Genomic DNA, 23,630 nt, shown 5'->3' with positions numbered 1-23,630 from the left:
AAGGATGTCGGCTGTGGTACTAAGGAGATGTGGGCTGTGCTTGAACATCTGTGGTACTAAGGAGATGTGGGCTGTGCTTGAACATCTGTGGTACTAAGGAGATGTGGGCTGTGCTTGGAGATGTGGGCTGTGCTTGAACATCTGTGGTACTAAGGAGATGTGGGCTGTGCTTGAACATCTGTGGTACTAAGGAGATGTGGGCTGTGCTTGAACATCTGTGGTACTAAGGAGATGTGGGCTGTGCTTGAACGTCTGTGGTACTAAGGAGATGTGGTCTGTGCTTGAACATCTGTGGTACTAAGGAGATGTGGGCTGTGCTTGAACATCTGTGGTACTAAGGAGATGTGGGCTGTGCAGTGAACCTCTGTGGTACTAAGGAGATGTGGGCTGTGCAGTGAACATCTGTGGTACTGAAGCACATGGAAGGGGAGTCAATTCGGGTTAGATTTTCATGGTTAAAGAAGCAATTACCACCACGTGTTAGAACATTAAAATAATTTAAACCACTTTAAAATTGCATTGTAGGTACAAATGTTTAAATCTGGGTATTGTTTTATAAAGACCACCAGTCAGGAATTACTGCTACAGTGATTTACCTGTGTACTAGCAAAAAGCTCTTAGTTTCTGGTTTGCAAATGTTGTAAGTGCTGCTTTGATGCAAGGGGAATGGCAGAAGTAAGTTTAAAGCGATTGTTTTATTTACGCTGTTAAATTTGTTATTTTTTTATTTCTTTCTCTTTTTTTGTAGGCACTATGTTGTAAGAGGTCCCGAGAAGACTCCTTATGAAGGTAATAATCACATTGTAGTAATGCGTATTGACTAAGAGTATTGTTTTTACTTTATGTAAAACAGTTAAATGCAGTGCATGTGTTGTGTGCTACAGACAATATGTGCTGTTTGGCATGTTTTAGTTCACTGTATAAATTCTAATTTTAATCGGCACCAAAGCAGACCTGAGTTTGTAGATTTCAGTCACTTTGTTAGCTGTAACTGCCGTTACAGGAATTATTTTTGCTGTTAGTGTAAGGTGACCAATACATAAATGTTTGCACAGTCAGGCGAATATAAAACTCCATAACAGACAGGTAGTGCCATTGTTTTATAAGGTGTACTGCACAAATTCTTATTTCAGAGCATTTTATCTATAGTAGGTCTGAGAAGGCTGCAAACGACAACCAGTTAGTTAGGAATATTTTTCATTGAGGGAATGAAATGTGGACCTGAGTTCCTCTCCAGGGCCTCAGATCAGTCATATGGAGATAAAGGAAGGTGTTCAGCTCCACCCTGCATGCCCTCGATGTGACAAGCTAACAGGCCACTTCCAGGAAAGGAAACGGCATGTACCGGTCTTCATGCAGAGGATAAGTATGGAATAGTCCCTGCAGACCTTCTAGCAGCTTTGCTCAAGTGTCGTGCAGCAGTGGGTGCAACTGTGACACCGGGTTCACACTGTAATATGCAAACTATCAGGTGATATATACATGGTGTTATCAATTATGAAGGCAAGGTAACTGATCTCATTTGGTTGAAAAAAGAAAAGTGTGATAGTTTAGGGGTGGAGTTGTGGATAAATGTTTGATTCCTTGTAGTGTGTCCCTTTTCAGTGCTGGAGATGACACTTTATCTTGAAATATTCATAGCACGTAATACAGTAGTGATATCTTAAGTGGGCAGTCTGTTACGTAAATTAGATGTCTTAAGTGCAGCAGGCTTCATCCTCTTCAAGGCCTCAGAGCTTTGCTGCAGGTGCATTGTTTTGTTTTCATAGTTTCTGTCTTAGCAGTCCTTGTATTGCAAGTTGTCCTTTGGGCTGGCTGACTGGCTTCTGATTTTTTTCCTAGAAGTAGAAGCTGCTTTTGTAAGCAACCAAGCACTGACGTTTTTAGGGTGCCTGTCCTGTTCTTTGGCAGTGAACCTGTCATCTAGGCGTGAGGGGAGACTTCATCCAAACTTTTGTTTTGAAAATCGAACATTTCTGACCCTGTTTGTACAATGCAAAGTTATACTGAAAATACATTGATGTGGCTTCTCTTCACTGTGCAAGCCATTTGCAGATATGTTCTTTGTGAGCTTACAATAAAGTGTCATTAGTTCAACTGTATTGGGGAGAGCTTAAAATCTTGATTTGATGATAGGAGGTACTGCCAGCCATGCCAGGAGAAGTAGGGCAGTGGATGTATAACTTGGGCCAGCGCAGCTAGCTGGAATTTTGTAAAGAATTGTATGTCATTTGTATATGACACTGTTCAAGCAGAACCTGGATGAGTGGATGGGGCACCATAAATTCTTACCAGGGATAGTGTGCACAACCCTGCTGGACATGGGCAGTCATAACTAAACGCAATCTTTGGTATTGAATAGTACCTCTGTGGTATTTGGGTTGAAATGATCTCCTGGTTGATACCCTAGTAATCTCCTATAATCCTTTATCAAGCTGATTTGTACAGATGCTTGTGTTGAAAATGCATTTGTGAGGTTTGCTTGTATTAAAATGTATCAACAGTGTGCCCTGCTGGAAGGACAAGAAACGTACATGTATTATTGTAACTGTGAATTAAATGCATACATTGTAACAGCATATACTGGGAGAGAAGAGGTTAATCCACCTGACTTTGAAAAAAATATTCTTGAAATTAAATTACTTTATGGGTTAAGCCATAAAGATGTTATCCCACAGTTTTGAAGGGAGCCAGAGATGCAATGTCTGTACTAGAGAAAATGTTGTAGCTGCTGTAGGAAGATTGGAATGGTTCTATGGTTTTATTCCTTCCAGCAGCTGCACCACATCTGACCAGTGCTCTACCTGTGGGTATGGTAACACGTAGGTGTGAAAGTCCTGGCGTCTTCTAGTGTTGGTGATAGCATGAGAAACAGATTCAGATGACCAGATGTACGTGATCCCATTCTGTACAGAAATGATAATATTAGAGGAGACTTAAGTCTCAGGAGCATTCTTTATTTTGTCTTAGGTCTGACAAGGACTGCACGCCCATCTTGCCTTGCTTTATTCAATAAGCAGGAACAGTAATTCTTTTAGTCAATCAGGAATAAATAGTGAGATGAACTTTTTATCTGAAGTAGTTAACTTCATTTGTCTATCAACCTGACCTCAGATCTCGTTTGCCGCGGTTGACTCAACAGCCATGAACGAGTTCCAGGCGTGGGAGTTATTCGTTCTGTGAGAAAAAAATATTTATTTTCTAACTTTTCTGTAGTTTGATATTGCTTGTTGTTGTGTGTGTTGCCCCTTGTATTAAAACCCTTTAGTTTTAATATTATCTCGTTAATTTTAGTGTAGTTCATTCCTCCCCTTGTGTGTGAAGGCGTGTGTGTTGGGCCTTGTGTTGTTTTTAGTTTAACTATGTCTGAGGCCCCAAAAACCTTTTTTCTCTAAATGCACCAAGTGTGGCCATAAGATATCCCCGGCGGATGGCCACACTCTGTGTGTTATTTGCCTTGGGGTTGATCACCTTTCCTCAGGCTGCACTATTTGTGCAGCCTTCAACCCCAGGGCTCTAAAGGACAGGAGGTTGAAGTTGATTCTGGTGGGGCTTTTGCCCCCGGATTCGGCTTCGACCTCCTCTCCCTTGGTGGCACCTGCCGCGGCAGTGCCCCCTTCCACCCCTGCTCCCCTGGCCAGGACTCCACCTCCCACCTTAGGCCAGGAGGAGAGGGATGCTAGGCGGGAGAAGAAGAAAGACAGACACCACAAGCGGCGGGCCGAGTCTTCCTTCTCGGCTCCGCCGGCTAAGCAAGCTGCTTCTCCCAGGGCTTCTGGGCCTTCTCCTTCCCGGCTCCATTCACCTTGCTTCTTCCCGGAGCCGGAGGAGGAGACCCGGTCACCTACGAGGTCATCGAGGCGGCACTCCCGGCCTGCCTCGGTGGCCTCTTCTAGGTCCACCCAAAGCTTGTCCGATGCAGATATGGACCAGATGATGCATAGGATGTTCATCGTGTTACCCTGCTGCAGTCATCACACTTGGGTTATCCTGTCGTCAGGCGGTCCCGCAGTCGGCCTGAATTCCAAAGTCTTGGTCCGGCGTCGGTTGCTGTCGCTTCTTCCCTGACGTCAGTGCGCCAGAGGTATAAATAATGCATCCAACGCCATTTTCTTCAGTCTTTCTTGCCGCTCGGTGCCCGAAGCAGAAGCAGTTCGCAAGTGCCGGTCGGCCGACTCCTGAGATTTTCGAAGTCGAATTTCAGATCCGAAGTCTTCAATAAAGCTAAGTACCCCGTTGGGGAAACTTTTCTTGCCTCAGACCAATGTCAGAAAAAGTTAACAATTGTATTTCTTGTGGGAAGCAAATACCTCATAAGGATTTTCATTCTTACTGTATACCTTGCCTAGGCCCAGACCACGACATTACTGGTTGTCGATGTTCTTCGTGTTTCACTGTTGCAGTCATAACTGTAGGGTGCTCCTGCCGGCAGGCAGCCCGAGGTCGGCCAGAATCCCAAAGTCTGGGTCCGGCGTCGGCTGTATAAGCTAGTATCCTGACGTCAGTACGCCTTGGTACATAGCCCTCAGCCGACGCCATCTTCTCCAGTCTTTCTTGCCGTGCGGTGGAAAGCAGCTCGCAAAACGTTGGTTGGCGATTTTCGAACAGCATTCTTGGTTGTTGTCTGTCCGAAGTTGTTACTTCTCTTTTCAAAGCTAAGTACCCCGTCTTGTTCCTCCGATGTCAGAAAAAGTTAATAATTGTATAGCGTGTGGGAAACAAATACCTCATAAAGATTTCCACTCTTACTGTCTACCTTGCTTAGGCCCTGACCACGACGTTTCTTGTTGTCGGTTCTGTGCCAGGTTCAACTCTCGTACTGTCAAATGCAGGTACGACTGGGCTTTAAATTATTTTGGCAGACGCTTCAATTACAGAATGTCGTCGGATACTACCGGAGTTCAAAAGAAGCGCAAAGATAAAGACAGGCCTCCGAGGTCCAAACAGGACTCGTTGCAGCTGGAGCCAGCGTCCGGTTCGGCTGTAGTCAGTGAGGCGCTTTTGCAGCCCCTGTCGTCCGCCGCTTCTGAACCGATGGCCGATACGGACTCCCATGGGGAGCCATCAAGGCCCACTATTTTAACTGCTGCAGGACCTTCTGACGTCGCTCCTTCAGATGGGTCCGGAACCGCTGTGCAGGTACCGGCTTCTGAGGGGTTTTCAGGCCTACTCACATTACTATTTCAAAGGCAAAGACAAAGACTCCTTCTAAGTCTAAAGTTTCAGCTCAAGCTGCTTCTGAATCCACTCCCAAGACACAAAAACAATTATTGAGGATGGCTGAAGACTTGCTTACAATGATTAGGGGTTCTCACCCCCCTCCTGAGAAAAGGCCTCGACAGGATGTTACTCTGGATTCTTCTGACCAGGCCTCTGTCTCTTCTGTTTCTTCCTCTGATCAGGACTATTCCTTCCCCCCTTATGAGGATTCGGATGCTGAGGAATCTTTGCCCTCGGCCTCTCCGCCTGAGGATTTTTCTTTTGGAGAAACCTTGCATGAGATGAGGGAACATTTTCATTGGGAAGGACAGGAATATTTTGCTTCCAAAAAGAGGCTTAGAGAATTTCTTCTTCTTCCTCGGCATAGGCCTTTAGCTATCCCTCCTGTTTTGGACATTGTGGATGATGCTTTTTCTGAGGCTAATTTGAATCCTAATTCCATGCCTCCTGCTCCTTCTAAGCCTGATAGATTTTATAGGGTTCCTGACTCTCATTTATTTTTATTTAAAAATCCTTCTGCAGACCCTGAAACTATTTCTCAGGGTTCTAAGGCTGCTAAGGTTGCTACTTCTAAAAATCCTATTCCCTCTGAGAAGGATTCTCGTGCTTTAGACAGGTGGGGAAAAAGGTATATACTTCTGCTACCCTTTCTGTAAGGGCATTAAATTGCCAGTTTCATATGTTTAAATACCAACAATTTCTTTTGTCTGTTTTAAAGCAAAAGCTTGCTTCCGTACCTGCTTGTGCAGAGGATAAGGAACTTCAGGATGTTTTGCATGCTACTGAACAGGTTAACAAGCATAGCTTACATTGTGGTTTTGATGCCTTGGATGCTTCCTGCAGGGCTGCTGCCTCTGGTACTGTGATTAGGAGACATGCCTGGCTTCGTGAACAAAGTTTGCCTGAACAGGTTAAGGCTAAGTTATTAGATGCCCCTGTTCAACATGATGTTCTTTTGGTTCTAAGGCTGAGGAAGTTATTAAAAGATGGAAGAAAAGGCAAAGTCCATGCAGACTGTAAAAGATTTCTTGCAGGTTCAGCCTCCTAGATTTTCCAGGAATTGGCCTTCTAAAATTGGTCCTTTCCCACGTCTGACAGGCCTCAAAGGGAAGATATAGGCGCTCCAGAGGTCGTGGTCAAGGCCAGACCTCGTACAGATCTAGACAATGGACTGCTTCTTCACCTAGAAGGGAGAAGACAGATCCCAATCTCAAAGAAAACAAACTCAATGACTCTCTCGGTTGGGCTTCAGGACCTCTTTACCTGGGCGCCTCTCGGAGGAAAACTGTCTCTTTTTTACAGGAATTTGACTCATATTACCCAGGACAAATGGGTATTGGATGTGATTTTAAAAGGTTACAAGTTCCACTTTCACACTTTGCCAAGGACTCACGGTTGGCCAGATCTGCCAAAACTTCAATGGTCAGAGGCCTTAACTCAAGTGGATGCTCTTCTGGCAATGAGAGCCATAGAGCCTGTTCCACTCTTGGAAATGGGAAAAGGATTTTATTCAAGGCTGTTTCTGGTTCCCAGAAAACAAAACTCTTGGAGACCTATTCTGGACCTTTCTGTGTTAAACACCTTTTGGAAATTCCAAAGTTCAAGATGCTCACTCTGCAACAGTTACTTCCAATGCTCTCTCAGGATGCCTGGATGGTGACATTGGACTTAAAGGAAGCCTATTTGCATATCCCTATCAGACAAGAACGCAGGAAATTCCTCAGGTTCAAGGCAGGTTCGAGGCACTTTCAATTCTCTGTTCTGCCCTTTGGTTTATCTACTGCCCAGAGTCTTCACCAAGTGCCTGGCACCAGTAGTGGCTTACTGCAGACTTCAGGGGATTCAGATTTACCCCTATTTGGACGACTGCCTTATTCAGGCAGACAGCAAAGATCTTCTGCTTCAACACCTAGACTTCGTTCAACGTCTTCTCCTCTTACTGGGATTCTCAGTGAACATAAAAAAGTCACATTTGATCCCTTTTCAACAAATGGTATTCTTGGGAGCCCTCTTAAACACAACCTTACAAAGGGCCTACCTCACTCCAGAAAAACAAACTCAGCTGGCTTCTACTTTCAACACCTTGGCAACTCTATCTCAGCTCACTGCAAGGAAATTCCTGCAGGCTGTGGGCTACATGGCTTCCTGCATTCTGTTGATTCCAAACGCAAGGCTTCACATGAGAAAGCTTCAATGGTATCTGAAAAGTGTATGGTCACAGCATTATCACGATCTGGATATTCTGATTCCTCTGATCCCCTGCCTCCAGAAGGAGTTCCTCTGGTGGTCCAGGGCATGCATTTTGAACGAAGGAAAACCTTTTCGTCTCCCTCAACCTACTCAAATCCTAACCACGGACGCCTCGGATTATGCTTGGGGAGCACATTTTCTAGACAATTGCCAGCAAGGAACCTGGACAAAGGACCATCTTCACTGGCACATCAATCTGAAGGAGATGTTGGCAGTTCAAAATGCCCTTTGGCCTTCAAGCACCTTTACAACCAGGGCCTCTGCTAATTCGCAGACAACACCACGATCATGTGGTACATCAACAAGCAGGGGGGATCTCATTCTTACCCCCTTTGCAGTCTGGCTATGAGTTTATGGGACACAGTTCTAAATTTGAATCTGCATCTCCAGGCTCAATTCATTCCAGGAAAACAAAATCTTTTAGCAGACAGCCTGAGCAGAAACATTTCAGATCCTCACGAATGGATGCTAGACACCAACTTGTTCAAAAGGATTACTGCAGTTTGGGGATGTCCCCAGATAGATCTGTTTGCATCCCATCTCAATCATCAGCTGCCTCGCTTTTGCACCAGGTCCTTCCACAAAACAGCATGGAGAGTGGATGCCCTGTCTTTCAGTTGGAAAAGTCTGTCTGCATATGCCTTCCCTCCTCTTCCTCTACTGCCTCGGGTACTACTGAAGATAAAGCAGGACAAGCCCAAGTTCCTCATCTTGATTGCTCCAAATTGGCCTCGACAGTTTTGGTATCCGACTCTAAAGCTCCTGTTCTCGGGGCCTCCTTGGATTCTTCCACTGAACCCTTCGCTTCTGTCCCAGCATCAGGGTCAGTTACTACATTCCAACCTCAAGACCCTTTGCTTGGCAGCTTGGCTCTTCAAAGGAATTTGATTGCCTCTAGTCTTCCCGAACAAGTTTTGGATGTTCTTTTGGAAGCTAGACGGCCTAGCACTAGGAAATCTTATGCCTCTAAATGGAAGAGGTTTTCTATTTGGATGCAGGACCGAGGTTCTGATCCTCAGGTTCCTGATCTCTCCTCTATTTTGCTTTACCTTTCGGAGCTTTTATCTAAGGGACTTTCATTTTCTTCCATTAAGATTCATGCTTCTGCTATCTCTGCGCATTTCAGTTCTGATCCTCCTGTTTTTTCACATCCTTTGGTGAAGCAGTTCTTGAGGGGGGCTAAGAATTTGCGGCCTCCAAGGACCCCTCCGGTCCCTGCCTGGGATCTTAATTATGTTTTAGAAAAACTTACTTTGCCTCCTTTTGAGCCTGCTGCATCTTCAGATATTAAGTTTCTATCTTGGAAGACTGTTCTTTTGTTAGCTTTGACCTCTGCCAGAAGGGTCTCAGAGTTGCAAGCTCTTATGGCTGTGGAACCTTACCTTATTTTCCATCAGGACAGAGTATCCTTGAGGACCAATCCTACTTTCATGCCTAAGGTGATTTCGAAAGTGGCCTTGAATCAGACAATTCACCTTCCTACTTTCTTTCCAAATCCTCAAAATAAAGGGAAAGGATTTTGCATTCATTGGATGTGCACAGACAGTTAAGATTTTACTTGGACAAGACTAAAGATTTCAGAAAGTCTAACCAACTGTTTGTTTCCTTTGCCTCCAGTTCACTTGGAAAACCTATTTCTAAACAAACCATTTCCAAATGGATTGCTTATGGGATCAGATTTTGTTACACTCATCATGGTAAACAGTTTCCTGGAACCATTAGAAGTCATTCTACTAGAGCAGCTGCTACTTCTACAGCTTTTCTCAGAGGAGTACCTACCAAGGATATCTTGGAAGCTGCCACTTGGAGTTCAGTGCATACTTTTTCCAAGCACTACAATCTCCCTTTGTTTTCTAAGTCTAGGGCAGGCTTTGCCTCTGCTGTCTTGCAGGGTATTCTTGCCTCCCCTTCTTCTATCTAAAGCCTCCTCCCTCTCTACACTGCTTTGGGATTCCACCCTACAGTTATGACTGCAACAGTGAAACACGAAGAACATAGTACAGTTGTGTACTCCTACCATATATGTAGATGTTCGAGTGTCTTCACTGTTGCAGTCGGGGTTTCCCTTCCTCCTATCCCCTCTTCTTCTCTCTTTTGTGGTGTATTTGTGTTTCCTTGTTGGATTCATTTTTGATTTATTGGGGTATTCTGACATCTAGGGCAAGAAAGGCTGGAGAAGATGGCGTCGGCTGAGGGCTATGTACCAAGGCGTACTGACGTCAGGATACTAGCTTATACAGCCGACGCCGGACCCAGACTTTGGGATTCTGGCCGACCTCGGGCTGCCTGCCGGCAGGAGCACCCTACAGTTATGACTGCAACAGTGAAGACACTCGAACATCTACATTTATGGTAGGAGTACACAACTGTACTTTTTTGTACTAGGTTTAATAAGCGTACTATAAAAAGACGCTTTGATTTTGCACGACACTACGGTAGAAAATGTAACTATACGATGCCGTCGGAGCAACCGACTACCGGCATGCACAAAAAACGCAAGGATAAGGACAGGCAGCCTAGACCCAAGCCAGACTCTGAGGCCTCGGCTGGACAGGTCTCCGGTTCACCGGTCTTCAGTGAGGCTCCGACACAGCCCCTGACTACCACAGATTTGGAACCCGAGACCGCTTCGGAGCCTTTGGCGGAGAGTGCTAGGCCGACACAGCCATTATGTTTAGCCCCTACCGACAACACTACAGAAAGATGTCTGTGTCGGTGCTGCAGAAACACCTTTTGTTTCTGAAGGCGTCTTCAGACCGACGACGCTCACCATAAAAACGTATCCTAAGCCTAAAACTCCTATTAAGCCAAAAAGGACTGCACTTCAGTCCCCAGTTCAAGGCCACATGCCTAAGAAACAGATGCTCAAAATGGCTGAAGATTTGATCTCCTTAATCAGGGGTTCCCAACTCCCACCCGACAAAAGGCCTAGACAAGAGGAAGATTATGCCTCCTCTGAACAAGTGTCTATTTCCTCAGGCTCTTCTGAGGACCAAGATTATGCCTTTAACCCTTATGAAGATTCTGATGCTGAGGATTCTATTCCCTCAGCTTCTCCTCCTGAAGACTACTCCTTTGGGGAAACTTTACACACTATGAGGGAACATTTTCACTGGGATGGTCAGGACTACTCTGACTCAAAGAAAAGGCTCAGAGGGTTTCTTTTACACCCCCAGCACAGACCACTTGCCATCCCCCCAGTTTTAGACATTGTGGATGATGTTTACTTAGAATCTAGTTTGAACCCAGATTCTCTGCCTCCTGCTCCAGCCAAACCAGACAGATACTATAGAGTGCCTGACTCCCAGGGTCCCAAAGGGGCTAAGGCTTCTATGGCAAAAAATCCTGTACCCTCTGAAAGGGACTCCAGAGCACTTGACAGGTGGGGGAAAAAGGTTTACACCTCAGCCACTCTAGCTATGAGAGCACTAAATTGCCAATTTCACATGCTAAAATATCAGCAATTTCTAATGTCTCAGTTAAAACAAAAAATGAGCACACTCCCTCAACAGTCTGAATTGAAAGAAATGCAGGATCTGTTGCATGCAACTGAACAGGTGGGCAAACATACTTTACAATGTGGATTTGATTCCTTAGAGGCTTCCTGCAGAGCAACTGTCACTGGGTCTGTTATACGTAGGCATGCTTGGTTAAAGGAACAAGCTGTGCCTGATCATGTTAAAGCAAAGCTTCTAGATGCTCCCTTACAGCAGGATGTTCTGTTTGGAGTTAAAGCAGAAGAAGTCTTAAAGAAGCTGGAGGATAAGGCAAAATCTATGCAGACAGTCAAAGATTTTCTACAGGTACAGCCCCCTCGCTTCAGCAGAAATTGGCCAACAAAAAATTGGTCCTTTCCAGCTACTGACAGACCACAGAGGGGTAAATACAGACGTCCAAGAGGCAGAGGACAACCACAAGCCCAATACAAACCTCGACAATGGGGCACTGCAACACAGAAGGGAGGAGAAGACAGGCCCCAAACTGCTAGAAGGCAAACTCAATGACTTACACCTCATCCGACCAAGCAACACTCTCTTGGCAGCTCCCTTGGGAGGAAAACACGCACTTTTTACAGACAACTGGCACATTGTCACAAAGGACAAATGGGTCCTAGACATAATTTCACGAGGATACAGATTCCATTTCCACACCTTGCCAATGAAAAGAGGAATGCCAAACCTGCCACAAAGTCAATGGGCAGAGGCACAAAAACAAATTACAGCTCTCATGGACATGAGAGCCATTCAACTGGTACCTGCACTGGAGCAAGGCCAAGGATTTTACTCAAGGCTCTTTCTAGCCCCCAGAAAGGACAATGCTTGGAGACCCATTCTGGACCTTTCAATTCTAAACACCTTCTTACAAGTACCCAAATTCAAGATGCTAACACTACAGCAGCTTCTTCCCATGCAGGGCAAGAAAACATGGCTAGTAACGTTGGACCTCAAGGAGGCATACCTGCATGTCCCTATCAGACAAAGTTGCAGAAGATACCTCCGTTTCTTTGCAGATTCAACCCATTACCAATTCTCTGCACTGCCCTTTGGCTTATCCACTGTGCCCAGGGTCTTCACAAAATGCCTGGCACCAGTAATTGCATACTGCAAGCTAAGAGGAATTTAAATATACCCATACATGGATGACTGCCTCATCCAAGCAGAAAGCAAGGACATCCTCTTACAACATCTGGCTTTTGTAAAACATCTTCTAAGTTGCCTAGGGTACACAGTAAACTCATCCAAGCAGAAAGCAAGGACATCCTCTTACAACATCTGGCTTTTGTAAAACATCTTCTAAGTTGCCTAGGATACACAGTAAACGAAAAGAAATCAAATCTAGTACCCTCACAAAATATGACGTTCCTGGGTGCCAGCTTGAATACAACGGCCCAGAAGGTATATCTGATGCCAAACAAACAACTACAACTGACTCAATATTTCAAAACAATGGCAACAAAGACCCAACTCCCTGCAAGAAAAATTCTGCAGGCCTTGGGCTTCATGGCATCTTGCATTCTACTAATACCATTTGCAAAGCTGCATATGAGGAAATTACAGTGGTACCTAAAAAGCGTATGGTCTCAGCACAGCCACAGCTTGGACACAATGATATCTCTCATTCCCTGCCTACAACAGGAGTTTCTATGGTGGTCACAGGCATGTCACCTCAACAAGGGTCAGCCTTTCACCTTGCCCCCAGCCAGGCAAACTATGACAACAGATGCATCGGACTATGCCTGGATGTCACACATGGCAGGACAGTGCTTTCAAGGCATATGGACTGCAGATCAAAGACATCTGCACATCAATCAAAAAGAGATGCTAGCTGTACAGAATGCTCTGACAGCCTTCAAAAGCCTGTTACATCCAGGACAACTTACAATAAGGACGGACAACACCACAGTAATGTGGTACATAAACAAACAAGGGGGTACACACTCCTACCCTCTATGCAGGCAAGCAATGACCTTGTGGAACACAGCACTGGCTTACCAAGTTCAGTTACAAGCTCAATTCCTGCCAGGAAAAAAGAACGCATTGGCAGACGACCTCAGCAGAAACATCATGGATCCCCACGAGTGGAAACTGGATCCACAAGTATTTGCAATGATAACTCAAAAATGGGGCCTTCCAAACATAGACCTGTTTGCCAGCCCCCAAAACTATCAGCTGACAAAATTTTGTACAAGGACACTTCACCATCAAGCTTGGAAAGTGGACGCACTCTCATTCAGTTGGAAAAACCTGACAGCATATGCCTTCCCTCCATTGCCTCTCCTCACAAAGGTGCTTCTGAAAGTCAGAAAGGAGAAACAATGACTGATACTCATAGCCCCAGACTGGCCACGCCAGCACTGGTACCCACTATTAAGGAATATGGCCCAGGGGCCCACCTTGGATTTTACCACAAATTGCCCATTTGCTCACACAGCGAAACAATCAGATTCTACACAGCCAGCTCAAAACCTTAAATCTGGCTGCATGGCAAATCACCTAACCATCCAGCCAGCTCCTCTTTCCCAAGCAGTTATGGATGTTATTCTGGAAGCTAGGAGGCCCAGCACCAGAAAGGCCTACTCGGACAAATGGGAAAGGTTTTGCGCCTGGAACCAAGCTAAAGGCCAAAATACACTTCAGCCTCACATGCCTCAGATTCTACAGTATTTAACGGAGATGTTGCACAAAGGACTTTCTTTTTCTTCAATTAAAATCCTCGCATCAGCTATTTCAGCTCATTACAACACGGATCCACCCTTATTTCCACATCCACTTCTAAGGCAGTTCCCTCAGAGGGGCAAAAAACATTAGGCCCCCCAGGAGAGCACCTACACCAACATGGGACCTCAATTTTGTTCTGGAAAAACCTACGCTACCTCCCTTTGAACCAGCTTTCTCTGCAGATCTACAGTTTATATCACGGAAGACTGCTGTGCTGCTAGCAATAACTTCAGCCAGAAGAGTCTCAGAGCTGCAGGCACTAATGGCAGTGGAACCTTTCCTCATTTTCCATCAAGACAGAGTCTCTCTATGAACTAATCCTTCCTTCATGCCTAAGGTGGTTTCCAGTGTGGCTTTAAATCAAACCATCCACTTACCCACCTTCTTCTCAAATCCACAGAACAAAGGAGAAAGACTCTGCATTCCTTGGACATTCACAGACAACTTTGTTACTACTTAGATAAAACTAAGGTTCTCAGAAAATCTGACCAGCTCTTTGTATCCTATGCTACAGCTTCACAAGGGAAGGCTATATCAAAACAAACCATTTCCAAATGGATAGGACATTGCATTCGTTTTTGCTACACCCATCATGGAAAACCAGTTCCTGCTACCATTAGGCCCCATTCTACCAGGGCAGCAGCTACATCTACAGCCTTCCTCTGGGGGGTTCCAACCAAGGAGATTTTGGAAGCTGCAACTTGGAGTTCAGTACACACCTTTACCAAACACTATCACTTACCACTTTACTCTAAGACTAGGGCTGGCTTCGCCACTGCAGTTCTGCAGGGCCTTCTAGCCTCCTCTAACCCTCTATGACTCCACCACCCATCCTTAGCTTTGGGATTCTACCCAAGTGTGATGACTGCAGCAGGGTAACACGATGAACATAGTACAGTTTTGTACCTACCATAAATGTAGATGTTCGAGTGTTCATCCTGCTGCAGTCCAGGTTACCCTCCCTCCTTCCCCTCTGATCTAACTGGCTAAACCTCTACAATATCTTCCTGATGTATTTGCTTATAGTTGGAGGGATTTTGTGTTAGTGCTAAAATTTCTTAAATTGGTACTAATTACTGACCACCTTTTTGGGGGCACCTGACATCTGGGGCAAGAAAAACTGAAGAAAATGGCGTCGGATGCATTATTTATACCCCTGGTGCACTGACGTCAGGGAAGAAGCGACAGTAACCGATGCCGGACCAAGACTTTGGAATTCCAGCCGACTGCGGGACCGCCTGACGACAGGATATTCCAAGTGTGATGACTGCAGCAGGGTGAACACTTGAACATCTACATTTATGGTAGGTACAAAACTGTACTTTCCTCCAGGCCCAGCTGCAGATGGGAGTGCTCATGCCTTCCCCCCTCCGGGCTCCTTTTCCGACCCACTTCCGGGGTTCGGAGCCTTCGGATCTGGGTTGCATAGGAGCCGGGGGAGGTTCGGCGCCGATAGTGCTTCGTAGTTCGGCTTCGACCGCACCCTCGAGTTTGTCGGGTCCCTTTTCGGATCCGAGCTCTTGGAGCCGAGAGCTGAGCTTCGGATCCGGAGGGGTCAGTGTGTCTTCGGCTCTGTCTCGGTCGGAGCATACTGGCCCTTCGAATCCGATTGCTTCGGCGCTGGCCCCGATCCACACATCGGATCCGAGGGGGCTGCTCTCGGATCCTAGAGAGATCAGTTCTCCCTCAGCGTTCGATGTAGTGGAGAGGGTATTGTCGAGGGATTCCAGGCCCCAGGCTCCGACTACGGGTCCACCCTCTCAGACGGGCCTACCTTCCATCACCCGGCCCCAGGGACAGTCTGCGCCTACGTCGCAGATGGTTCCCTTAGAGGAACAAGATGTGGTTGGTGAGGCCTCTTCGGACAGCCCCCCCCGAGGAGGTCCCTCACAAACGTAAGTGCAAGAGGAGGCACTTGGACTCACCTGAGTCTTTGACAGAAGACACTGACTTAGAGGAAGGCCCATCTACCTCTTGGGTGTCCCCTCCCGCCGATCCCCTGGTAGATCACTACCAGGGCATGGAAGGAACCGGACACTGTTGAGCCCATTCCAAAGAGACAGGATAAAATCCTTAGCTCCCCACTGATAGGATGGTATGGAGCAAGGGTGCTCCTGTAGATGCCATGTTGGGTGGCGGCTGCCACCAAGAGGGAACTGGCCCAGGAGAGTTCCTCGGTCCATCCTCCCGACAAGGAGTCTCGGACGATGGAGCACCTGGGGAAGCGGATGTTCGCTTCAGCTACCTTCGCGGTAAGGTCGCTGAACTATATGGCACACGTCATACGACTCCAGCGGGATCTCATCAAGGAATACGCCGGGTCGCCCCCAGAGTCCATGTCGACTGAGGATAAGAAGGTGTTCTCAGCTCAAGTGGCCACTCTTAAGTCCATCTCGAACACTTCTATGCAGCTCCTCTCCCATGCTACGGAAGGAGCTGCTAGAGCTAGTGGAGCGGATGTTGTTTTGAGACGACACACTTGCCTCCGCCTCTGCGATTTTTGCGGAACCCTTCAAGGCGTCCTTCGCAAATGCCCCGTTTGACGGTTCTTCATTTTTTGGCAAGACTGTCCGTGACATGCTAGTCCAGAGTGAGAAAGACGGGAAGACGTCTGCCGTCGGAGTCCGCTTCTCAGCTCCCCAGAGGTCCTTCTCCAGGAACCAAAGGGGACAGAAGAAGATGTGGTTCTGGAAGTCTCAACAGTCCCGTTTCGCTCCGGACCCCTCGTCCTTCAGAGGCAGAAAAGGACAGTGTGGACGCCGGCCCAGAGGCAGAGGGGGACCGAAGAATTTTGGGTCGAGAGAACCCTTTTCGGATCGGCCCGTGCAGCAGCCCTGAAGGGTTACCCGTCTGTTCCACTCTGGAGGCAGTCGGGGGGTGTTTCTCGAGGCACCTAGCAGTTTGGGAGTCCATTACAACAGATCGCTGGGTTCTTCAAATCATATCCAGAGGTTACAAAATTCCCTTTCTGAATCCCACTCCCAGACCCCGGAGCCTCCCTGATGTCCCACCCAATCAAAGGGAGGCAGCAGCCGCAGAAATAAAGCAGCTGCTAGAAAAAAGAGCGATCCAGCACGTCCCCCTAGACCAGTCCGGATCGGGCTTCTACTCCAGGTTCTTTCTGGTGCCAAAAAAGACGGGGGACTTAAGGCCAATCCTCAACCTGTCCTTACTAAACGTGTCAGTGGCCAAAGAAAAGTTCCGGATGGTCACCATTCAATCCATTCTCCCTCTCTTACAGGAGAACGACTGGATGTGCTCGATAGACCTCAAGGATGTGTACTACCACATATTGATGGACAGACGGTCCAGGAAGTTTCTCCGCTTCCGGCTAGGAGCCAGTCACTACCAGTTCAGGGCCCTCCCCTTTGGTCTCACCACAGCCCCCAGGGTGTTCACCAAAGTTTTGGCAGTAGTAGCGGCCCACCTGAGGCTCCAGGGTATACAGGTCTTTCCCTACCTGGACGACTGGCTCCTGACCGCCCCCAACAGGCATCTACTATCTTCAACCAGAAATTACTTCCTCCACCTGGCCTCCTGGCTGGGAATCACAGTCAACCTCAACAAATCTTCCCTTCATCCAACCCAGGTCTTAGACTTCATAGGAGCCAGATTAGACACAAACCTATTGAGAGTCTTAACTCCGGACTGGATTCGTACCTTGAAGCTCCATGTACTGGCCCTTTTACAATCCTCGGCTCCTCCAGCGGAATTGGTTCTGAGGGCTCAAGGTTCCATGGCGGCCATGATCAGTCTGCTACCTTTAGCGCGCTTGAACATGAGGGTACTACAATGGACCTTGCAGGTTCAATGGTCCATCCTGCTACGCCCGCTGAGTTCACCCATCCCCCTCAGCAGGGCTTGCAGGAATTCTCTGCTCTGGTGGCTCCAATCACCGAACCTCCAGATAGGGCGCCCCTTTTCTATGTCCCCGCCTCTAACCACGGTGACCACGGATGCACCATCCGGTCTACTTTATGCTTATCCTCCTCTTCCCCTAATGCTGAAATTCTTGCAGAAAGCCCGTCGGTTGGGGAGCAGAGTGATCCTCATAGCCCCATTCTGTACTCATCAAACATGGTTCCCATGCCCATGGTCTCCTCTAGTGAATCCTCCATGGATTCTAGATCCCACCCCGGATCTGATCCCTCACCCACTGGGTTTACCAACTCTGAACCTGGACAACCTCAAGCTCAAAGCTTGGCTGATCCAGTTCTACTAATAGTTAGGACTCCCGGTATCTTGTCCCCTGTTAAGCCTATTTTAGTGGCCGCTCATAAACCTTCTCCGAGAAAGATTTATAACAGCAAATGGAAACGCTTTACTATCTGGGCGGAGCATAGAAAGTTGGATCCCCTTACAGCTCCCATACCAGCGGTGTTAGAATTTTTGTCGACCTTATTCGACCAAGGTGCTAGCTCTTCCACGGTCAAAGTCCAGTTAGCTGCGATTTCCCATTATCATGTGGGAAGTGACCTCGGTTCCTTAGCATCTTCCAAATTATGTAAGACTTTCTTAAAAGGCACCTTCCTCTTAAGGCCTCCGGTGAAAGACGCAGTCCCTCCATGGGATTTAACTCTTGTTCTCCAGTCCTTGACCGGCTCTCCATTTGAACCCGCAGCCTCGGTGGATCCGAAATACTTATCTTGGAAGACGGCCTTTCTCATCACTATCACTTCGGCTAGAAGGTTGTCGTAGCTTCAAGCCCTTTGCGCCAAACCACCGTACTTGGTCTTCCATAAAGATAAGAGTTTCCCTCGGGAACAATCCCTCCTTCCTACCCAAAGTTGCTTCTGAGCCCAATATTAACCAATCTATTAATTTACCAGTTTTCTTTCCCAAACTATCAAAACAAGGGTGAATACAAATTACATTCTCTGGACGTACATAGGCAATTGAGATTCTACTTGCACAGGACCGCTGAACATAGGCAATCTGAGCAACTCTTTGTATCCTTTGCAAGACCCTCTTTGGGCAAACCAGTATCAAAAGTTACATTCTCCAGATGGATTTCCCAATGTATACTTCTTGCATATAAGAATTCTGGTAGACCTGAACCTGAAAGAGTCCACGCACATTCTACCCGATCGATTTCTACTTCTGCTGCCTTTTGCTCCAAAGTGTCCTTGGACGACATTTGTTCAGCAGCCACTTGGGCTTCATCCCATACTTTCATTAACCATTACAAGTTGGATCTAATTTCCAGAGGGAGAGCATCCTTCGGCTCTGCAGTGCTCCGGAATGTCCTTCCATGAGGACCCCCCAAGTTTGGGTAGCTGGGGACTATGTCCCACAGGTTGATGGACAAATGAAGTTAACTACTTCAGATAAAGAAGTTATGTACTCACCATAACATTCCATCTGAGTAGGTAAACTTCATTTGTCAGCAACCAACCCCCCCCCCCTCCATCCCCCTAACCTGTAGTGCGTCCTAGAAGGATTCCTTGTCCGTTTCTCCGGATAACACCAGGTTAGGAGTTGCAGGTGATCCTTTTGTTGTACTATGCTGTTTTACTATAGCAAACTCGATCTGAGGTCAGAGAGGGATGGCAGGGGATTATGGGTAAGGGGAGGAGCTTGGAGCTCAGATCTTAGCTGTTTGAAGCTGCCGGCTCGGATCTGATATGGATCCGATACCCACAGGTTGCTGACAAATTAAGTTTACCTACTCAGATGGAACGTTATGGTGAGTACATAACTTCCTTTTTTCTTTAACTGTGCAAAACTTTCCATTGATTATTTTTAATATTCCCTGTGACTAACACTCTGGTGTTTACTGTAAATAGATATTCCGTATTTTTATGTTCTTTTATTATTAAATATATTTAAATTTTTATTGTGGCTGGTTCTTTTTAAAAAAATGTTTAAGTTTTGAGAGTATTTGCACATATTTATTTGGTGATAACTGTGATCACTCCTGAAGCCTGGCTGTTTGGTCAACATTACCATTTGTGTTAGTATTAATTGTACACCGTATAATTGGATACCCTTTTAAGAGCCTTATAGTAACCGACTGGTGGCAGTGAATCTACCTTATAGTCTGGGCAAAGTTGGTAGAGTGGGTAATTTGTGCCAGCCTTTCCCAGGTGTGTGTGTGTGAGAAAATTAAGTCTAGAAGAGTGTGTGTGTGTGTGTGTGTGTGTGTGTGTGTGTGTGTGTGTGTGTGTGTGTGTGTGTGTGTGTGTGTGTGTGTGTGTGTGTGTGTGTGTGTGTGTGTGTCAGCTACTTGGGGTAGGGACATGAAGCACTGGTTTCACAGAGAGGGTGCTGGAGGACTTGGCTTGGACACTTGGCTTGGACACTTGGCTGAGGACCTAAACCTGGCTGAGGACCTAAACCTACAGTTGTACCAGTGGGGAAGTCTTATTGGGGACCTGGAGATAGAGAAATCCAGACCCTGGACTGAGTGTGTTTTCTGTGTGCACTTAAGGGAAATTGTGCTTGATGCAGAGGGGTCTGCATCTGGAAATACTGAGTGTATCCATTTGTATTCCAAGTTAACGTCCCTCTCCAGTATCCCTGGTAAGGATTGAGGCTCCCTGATTACTAGCCCAGAGGTGGGAGGTCACACTTGACATGCGGTTTCTCAAATTTCTGTAATTATTTTGTTGTCCTGATTATGTCATATCTTATACTGAGAAGACTTGTCAGTTTTATAATTTCCTCATGTGTGGGCCAGTAATTGTCCGGAGGGTAATTCATTAAAGACTTGGTGTGACACCCCAGTAATCAAGGAGCCTCAATCCTCATTACTAGCACCAGTGGGGGATGTACACTTTGGAAGATGACAGTACACACACAGTGGGTGCAGTTTCCCTTAAGAGCACAAAGAGACCACAGTCAGTCTGGGGCTGGTTTCCTCTTCCTTTTCTCCTGATCCCCAGTAAGACTCCCCACTGGCACAGCTATAGGGTTGAGATCTCAGCTGAGTGACCAAACTAAAATCTCCAGTACCCTCTCTGTCCAACCAGTGCTTTGTGTCTCTTCCCAAGTAGCTGACGCACAAATGCTGAGATTTGATTTATATACAAACACACACACTCCTGGGAAAGGCTGACACATGTTTACTAGCTATGCCCCCTTCTGTACAGACTATAAGGTAGTTTCCACTGCCACCACCCACTACTTATCAGCTACTATAAGGCCCTTAACAAAGGGTGTTCAATCCTACTGTGTAATGTTACTATTAATCCAAATGGTAGTCTGACCAAGAGCAAAGCTATTTTAGGAGTGGCCTGTATAGTGTCACCAAATAGATATGCAAGTACTCTAAGAGCTTAAATATGTCTAAACAGACCAGCCACAATGAAAAGGTTTAAATATATTTAATAATAAAAGAACAAGAAAGTACTAATTATGCATTCACAGTGCTTTCAGAGTTCAAAATCACAGGAAATATTTAAAACAACATTGCAGGACAGTCTCAAATGGGTACAGAAAACATCTAAGCTATACTTCACTATATTCTTATCTGAATCTAAAAGAGTTATTATGTCCTAAAAACTTACTGCAAGATGCAGGCAGAAGTGATGAGTGGATGTTATTTCTATCTGAATCTAAAAGAGTTATTATGTCCTAAAAGCTTATAGCAAGACGCAGGCAGAAGTGATGATGAGTGGATGTTCTTATTAGGTCAAAGACAAAATACAAATTACACAGTCTCTCTCTCTCTCAGAGAGTTCTTAAATTAATATCAAATATTACTGCTGGCTTAGCTTGGATAACATCACTTTTTGTCACCTGACGTTCAGTTCCCAAGCTAAACCTCATTGTCAGAAACTAACAATTTAGCATCTCTGAAAATTGCACGTCTCAAAGATGTTTGCAGATCCTGGAGGTCATAAAGCATTTCTACATCTCAAACTTAGTAATTACTTCTCTTTCAAGATAGTACAAAACAAAACTTCCAGCTCTAGACATTGTGTCTACTACTGCAGTGAAACTGAGAGATAATATCTTCTGTTTATGGGCCAGTAATTATAAAAAAAAATAATTTCAGCTATTTTCTCTGACTTTTTTTCAAGTTAACTTCCTGTGTTCCAGTTTCCATTAAACATATACATCTAAACAGTCACAATAGTGCAGGTAAATTCCACCTGTTCTATTCCAATAGGGCATGATGTGGTTACATTTTAGCTCGGTACTTTACGTACACTTCTGTGTAAATCATATCAATAGTCACAAATGACACAGAATTATTTGCAAAGTTCCCAATAGCTGGGCTGGTAGTGTGACTCTTGCATTCTTGGCTGATGAGAGTTTCTAGGCAGAAGAAGACAATGCATTATTTATTTTTAATCAGGCTTCCAAACTGAAAAGTGTTGCATGAAAATTTGTTTGATCTCCTGCAGAACTACTGTTTTATGCTTTTTGAATGATTTTAATATGTTTGAGTTTCTAAAGATGAAACATTTAAGGCATCTTCTAGTGTGTCCGAGATGGAGGTGGAGTTCTAAGTAGGTGTGAATTCTCTATTAAAAGTGAGACATTTAAGGGTCTGGTATGTCAAATAAGATTTAGAGTAGTGTTGTGTGAGATAAATGGAGTCAGTCAGCTATCAAAGTAATTGCCTATTAGTCTATGTTAGCATTTCTGATCATCATTTTAATTACTGAAAAAAAGTATGAGAAATGTTTCTAAAGATAAATTCTGCTTTGTTTCTGATTTTGAATAACCAGTTTGAGGGGGAAAGTCTGTTCCCTCTTTAGGAACGATGCTGATGTCATTGGGACATTCCTTACTGGATGATGCCTTGCATAACTCTTCCTTTTATGAGATTATATGTTGCTTGAGTAAGGTTATAGTACTTTCCCCTGTATCCATCCGTTTCCACATTCTAATAACAAATTCCTCAATCATAACAAAATACTCTTCCTCTAATTCTGCTTTGTGTACAGATGTTATTAAAACTTTACACCTGTGCAGCTGTATGAAACTGTAAATCAGCACCACCTCAGTGTCCTTTATCTACACACACACCCTAAATCTCCATTCCATAACAACCTGGCCCTGCTCAACACAGATAATGTTGAAAGTTTCGTCACTACCTGTAACCCAGAAATAGAGGGAATCACGGAATCATGATGGGGTGGAGGGCACTCCCTGAAGTCATCCAGGCTTGGTTACTAGGGATTCTTTGTTAGCATTTGAAAAAGATGAACCAGACCGTCCAAGACATAAAAGTTGTATATATTTACCATGGTGATAAATCTGCATGGTCTTGTTTCATTCCCCCCCTTTACAGTCAGTATCGGTAATCCCCTGGCATAGTGGGGGGAAGTACAGATTGGTTGTGTGTGTCTGCGTGCCACTCAGAGTGGCTTTCTCTGATCTGGAGTGGATGGTGTTGCATTGGGAATTGTGTTGGAGAGGAGCTAAGCCTGTGAAAGTTTAAAACTGGCGCTGAAGCTGCAGACATAGCAGTAGAAGAGTATGAACCCCACAACCATGCAGATCTATCATTATGGTAAGTACATAACTTAGTTCTGGACCTCAGCAATTTTAACTAGCGTATCTGTTACTTTTGCCACCCTTTGGAGCAATATGAAATACCTCATTCAATGTGCTTAGATGATGATGCTGTACATGATGGACCTGTTCTGGCTTCTCATTTGTGGTCCATTCAGGAGAGGAATTGGCCGCTGTTCTATAGCTCATGAAAACCACAAACACTAGAGCTCCCCCCTTAACCATAACGCTGTTGTCCCCCTCCTTCTCTAGTTCTAGTTTACTGCCATTGGGAACAGACGTGGTTACTACAGCTATCGGGCGAAACTTTTAGACGATTAAGTCCTGCTTGTTTATTGTTTATCTTGCTGGTATTTCTGTCTTTCCTTTACCCGTTAGCGCTACTTACTGTTAGTAATTCTGTTTTGTTTAGCGGTTTTGGTAATTCTTTCCCTCTCTGCCATTTTATCGGCCAACTTTCTCCTTATTTTTCTC

The 23,630-nt window shown here is 45.5% G+C and overlaps 1 protein-coding gene across 1 annotated transcript in view; it reads left to right on the top strand.

The window, feature by feature from the left end:
* UBE2J2 (ubiquitin conjugating enzyme E2 J2) overlaps window positions 1-23,630 on the top strand; it is a 404,416-nt gene that overhangs the window by 71,573 nt on the left and 309,213 nt on the right. Inside the window, exon 3 of the mRNA XM_044063196.1 lies at window positions 749-789. Coding sequence (XP_043919131.1) covers window positions 749-789 — 41 coding nt within the window. The remainder of the gene's footprint in view (window positions 1-748; window positions 790-23,630) is intronic.

The sequence above is a fragment of the Protopterus annectens genome, chromosome 2.part1 (genome assembly GCF_019279795.1).
Source record: "Protopterus annectens isolate FY-2018-M chromosome 2.part1, PAN1.0, whole genome shotgun sequence".
Taxonomy (NCBI): domain Eukaryota; kingdom Metazoa; phylum Chordata; order Ceratodontiformes; family Protopteridae; genus Protopterus; species Protopterus annectens.
Note: the sequence above shows the minus strand (reverse complement) of the source record. Positions and strands in the feature narration are given on the sequence as shown.